Below are 4,661 nucleotides of genomic sequence, written 5' to 3'. Positions count from 1 at the left end.
CTGTTTGGCCAAATCCCAGTGATACGGAAATCTGAAGCTTGAATTAAGCTAGTCCACTAGACTGTCCATGATTTTAGGAAATATAGATTGCCACCTCAGATGCCTGTAGAGATCTCTGCTGTATTGAAAGAAGAGAAACAAGTTCACCACCTACCAGGATATCAGGACAGCAGTAAACAGATGAGCTTTAGAGTCTAGGATACCTTTCAGCCAGGACAAATGGACTGTCAGCTTTGCAAATCAACAGCTTCCAAGAACGCATAATAGCAAGTCCCTAAAGTCACCACTGCATGAGCATAAACCACATGGAAGGTACCTGCAAAATGCTTCACCTCCTACCCCCTCTCACTCCTCAAAACCCCCACTTCCTGATCTAGTCACTTAAGACACTAATATTGTTCTAAAGCTACAAATGTAAGATGCTACATATTCTACACTCCTAAAGTTCACATATATAGAAGAACATTCTCTAACAGAGATTGCTATTTTCTACTAAGAACATGTGGGGGAAGTTATTTCTCATGCTGGGTTCTAGAATTTTGTTACACAAATTCTAGAATAATTTAGGTTCGGAAACACCTTTAAGGAAAAGTCTTTTAGACCTTTAAGATCATTAAGTCCAACTGTTAACACTGCAAAGTCCACCATAAACTGAAGTGGACTAAAGTCCACTAAACTTTATCTCTATGAATACCCACTTGGTACTTTTAAATTCAGATTAAAACAAAATCTTACCCACACCTTGCACTTATCTGAGTCACTAATAATTTCTCCATTTCCTCCATTAAAGTTTCCCATATTTAATTCAGTAATTACTTAACAGCAAGATGACAAAACATTTAACAAGTTTGCCTTACATTCTTAAAAAGTTCAGCTTGTAATTGTTGTTATATGATCAGATTATTTAATATTCTGAATAAAGTTTGAGATGCTATCAACCCCCTCACCAGGTTAGTATAGTAGCATAAATGCATGTAGATTGTTACAAGACAGATACTACAAGGAGCAAAAGTAGATACTACAAGGAGCAAAGGTAGATACTGCAGCTATTTTTTTTAACCAAAACGCTTTAATCCTAACCCTCTTAAAAGAATGTGCAAGATACTGTGAGGCTGACTAAAACATTAGAAAGCTGGAAGCTCTCCTTTTAATTAGGTGATCCCAAAAATGCACTAACTATTTAAAATGTAACATCAGTGTATCACAACTAAATGCCTTAGACCAAAGGAAAGCAGTGGTTTATTTAGCTCAATGGGGACGCCCTCCAGATCCAAGTGGACAACCCACCACGGGAATCAAAATATCTAGTGTACTTGAAAACTGATACGAAGTTTCCTATCACTTTCATGGATTTGTGTTTAGCTCCTTCCATCAAGAGGTGCCAGAACGTGTGTGTCACTAGCTTGGGAAAAAACAAATTGTGTAGAAGAACAGCTCTGGAAGTTTAAAACACAAGCGAAGGAACAAGGCCAGCAGTACAGCCTTTCACACCTAATCTGCATCCTTTGATCTTTCAAGTATATACCACAATAATTTAAACAAATAAGATGTTTGACTGGAAGGCTTCTATGCAGTATGTCATTATCAGGAGTGTGGGGAAACACAAAAGGTGCTCCCCATCCTGTTTGTCACCGAAAACACTGACAAGGAGTAATCCATGGAGACTGAATTACAGAATTCCACCTTCCAGATATCCCAGTGACAAAGACAATAAATGCAGGCAACAAGTTGACAGTTAAAGTTATTATCTTTAATGAAATGACTTTGGAAATAGCATCAATTTCCATGACACCAACATTTTGGGAGTCCCATAAAATGCAGTTACATTCCAATGCCAATATCACAGGCAGATCTCCATTCACATGGCAAACAGGATCAAGAAAGCAACCATCAGACAGAAGAGACCCATAGCTTCAGACAGGGCGAATCCCAGGATAGCATATGAGAACAGCTGCTGCTTCAGAGAAGGATTTCTAAAAGAAAGAGAAGGTGTAAGACCTTTTTATCCTTACAATTAAATGTTTTTCATACAGTTTAACCTCACACTTCCTTGCCACAGATTCTGAAACAGGAAAATCCAATAAATCCAAGCAATTCTTTTGCAAGGCTTTCACTCAAGATAAACTAGTTGGCAACTAAGACTAGATTCAGGTTATGCAGATGGTGTAACAGTTTTCCAAATGTGCACAGTTTTTGTGACTGTACTAATGTAACTTTTGAATTTGACTTGTCTCCATCCTCCCATGCAGAAACTATCAGCACTATGCTTCAGAAGTTTATTTCACATCTGTGATATGAGAACTATACTCCAAGGAATTCTCTGCATATCGTGTTTTAGGCAGCTCTCAAGACAAATACAGGAACTGAAACCACGTAAGAGCAGGACAAACAAACAAAGAAATATGCAGCAGTTTGTGGCAAAAATGCAATGACTATACCTTCAAGAAGTGAGAGGAGAAAATGTCCAACATAAAACTATGAAGCAATGTTCTACAACCTCTTATTGTCACGTTCATGCCAAATTCAAAACTCAATATATGAATTTTGTAGTGAAAACACTTGTTTCTTCAGGTGGAAAGTGAACTTCCTCGTCTTCAGAAGGGCTTAAAAATCCTTATTAAGAAGTAAGACTTAACTGGTTGGAAAAGTAGTGAAGAACATGAAACCTCTTCTATGCCTGTGTAAGTTCTGCTCTTTCATGATGCCACGTGAACTACTTCTATTACAGGAATGCTGTAAAATTATATGAAAGTTCATCCCTACTACAAAATCCTCACCCTTGCCCCCTTCAGATTTCTAGAAGGAATAACTCATTTGCTGAAGTAACTGCATATTCTGAGATGCAAAGGTGAATGTGTTAGAAAAGCAAATCAGGCCTCTATTTCTAAGCCATGATTCTGACTATGAAGACTAAAGCATACAGACTCTCATTCCTTACTACCAGTTCTCACACTGTTTTTCTTTAGGATTTTCCCCCTTACACAGAAAAGATCCAGTCTGGATTTTTAGTTCATTTCTGGAACCAAATGCTCAAACACTGGACTTCCATGACCATAAGACTGACCAAGTCTAATGATGCAATTTCTTTCATGGCTCTCCTCCAGGAAGAGTGTAGAAAGTTCTGAATTTAACAACAGAGCCATCCTGACGAATATGGTACAGTTTCATACAATTCTCTTCAGCCATGTTTGTCAGTAACAGTAATCATTAACAAGATTTATTACTGTGCCATCATCCTTTCTACAGCTCAGCTGTCTTAAGATACACCTGCACACAATTCAAGAGTTTTTAAAGAGAGAGATTGATTACCTGGCATAACCAATGATTAGACTACCGAAGACTGTTCCAATACCAGCACCAGAACCAGCCACACCTACTGTGGCTGCACCAGCACCAATAAATTTGGCAGCAGTGTCAATGTCCCTGCTGATAGCACTAGTCTGGAATTCTCTAAGTGCTAGTCGGGAGACAGTATTTTGGGCCCCGTTAACTGTTGAGTTGCCCTAAGAAAACAAAACATGAAAAAGCATTATATTCAGACAAAAGACCAGGTGATAGTGTTATTATGCAGTTTTAAAAGCTGTATTAGATCCAATGTCTAGTTATTCTTCAGAGTGATGAGACTGTAAGAGTCATAAACTTCAGAATGTTACCTGTTCCACCTGAAAGCACCAACTTTATATGTAAAAGACTTCTCAGGGGAAACAGCAAGACAGCAATGAGTATTATCAGGTGTTTGACTTAAACCAAGTTTCACACTACTGGTATTTGAGTTAGTACAAGTGAACTCTAAGTTGAGGACATTTAGGCTCACCAGGTAATTTAGGAAGATACAGAATTTTGTTTATAAGGTACCTCTCCATTCTTGACCTCTGGCCTAGACAACACAGATGCCGAAATTGGTCTGTACAAGACTCTTGATCCAGCACGGATCTGTAAGAGAAGGAAAAAAACTATAAAAAAAGAAACACTTTATCATAGCTATTCCATACAATAGTAAGTGAATAAGACTATAAGCTACTAAGCCATTTATCTTCCTTGAAAGACAGAAATCTCTGAACAGCTGGATATCCAATAAACAATACAGAAGCAAGCACTGCCATGCAATCTGACAGCACTGTTCTCAGGAGATATTACTGTAAACAGCTGCACCCTTCAGTGAACATATACATGCATTATGCTGACAGAAAATAGAGGAAAACAGCGATAAAAAAGCCCGACCGACCAGTAGGCAGTGAAACACATTTTGAAATGAATAAATAAAAGTCATCAAAATTAATTTCAAAGTTGTTAAACACACAGATGTAACCTAGACTTTTGAATTTAGCAAGGCACAAATGAATGAATCCTTTTTCACAAGCGGCCTGCATGTGTCCTTGGGCTCCCAGCAGTCTAAGGTCACATCGGCTCTTGCACAAAGCTCTTCCTGCAGGGGAAACCTGGGCCTGCACCATGCAAAATGAGACCTTCTGCAGGCCAGAGAGGGCATTTTCATGCAGGACAGTCTCTCATCTCTGCAGGGGCAAAAAATCCCGGCCCTGCACAGGACTAGCAACAGGCTGGAGTTTGACCTACAGCGAGGCACAGAGCGCAGTAGGCCCAGGAGCTGTTGGCTGCGCTGACCTCCCTCTCCTCCGCCGCCCGTGTGCGAAGGCCCCTCA

General features: G+C 39.3%; 1 protein-coding gene across 1 annotated transcript in view; it reads right to left on the bottom strand.

Moving 5' to 3' along the window:
* Nucleotides 1-1,728: 1,728 nt before the first annotated feature.
* The window catches only part of ATP5G3 (ATP synthase, H+ transporting, mitochondrial Fo complex subunit C3 (subunit 9)), a 5,431-nt gene continuing 2,498 nt past the window's right edge, over nucleotides 1,729-4,661 (bottom strand). Inside the window, exons 3-5 of the mRNA XM_017735570.1 lie at nucleotides 3,856-3,970; nucleotides 3,310-3,503; nucleotides 1,729-1,973 (exon numbers count right to left, since the gene is read on the bottom strand). Of these exons, the coding sequence (XP_017591059.1) occupies nucleotides 1,859-1,973; nucleotides 3,310-3,503; nucleotides 3,856-3,970 (424 nt within the window). The 3' untranslated portion in view covers nucleotides 1,729-1,858. The remainder of the gene's footprint in view (nucleotides 1,974-3,309; nucleotides 3,504-3,855; nucleotides 3,971-4,661) is intronic.

Source organism: Corvus brachyrhynchos, unplaced genomic scaffold (assembly GCF_000691975.1).
Source record: "Corvus brachyrhynchos isolate BGI_N302 unplaced genomic scaffold, ASM69197v1 scaffold255, whole genome shotgun sequence".
Taxonomy (NCBI): domain Eukaryota; kingdom Metazoa; phylum Chordata; class Aves; order Passeriformes; family Corvidae; genus Corvus; species Corvus brachyrhynchos.
This window is presented reverse-complemented; position numbering and strand designations above follow the sequence as displayed.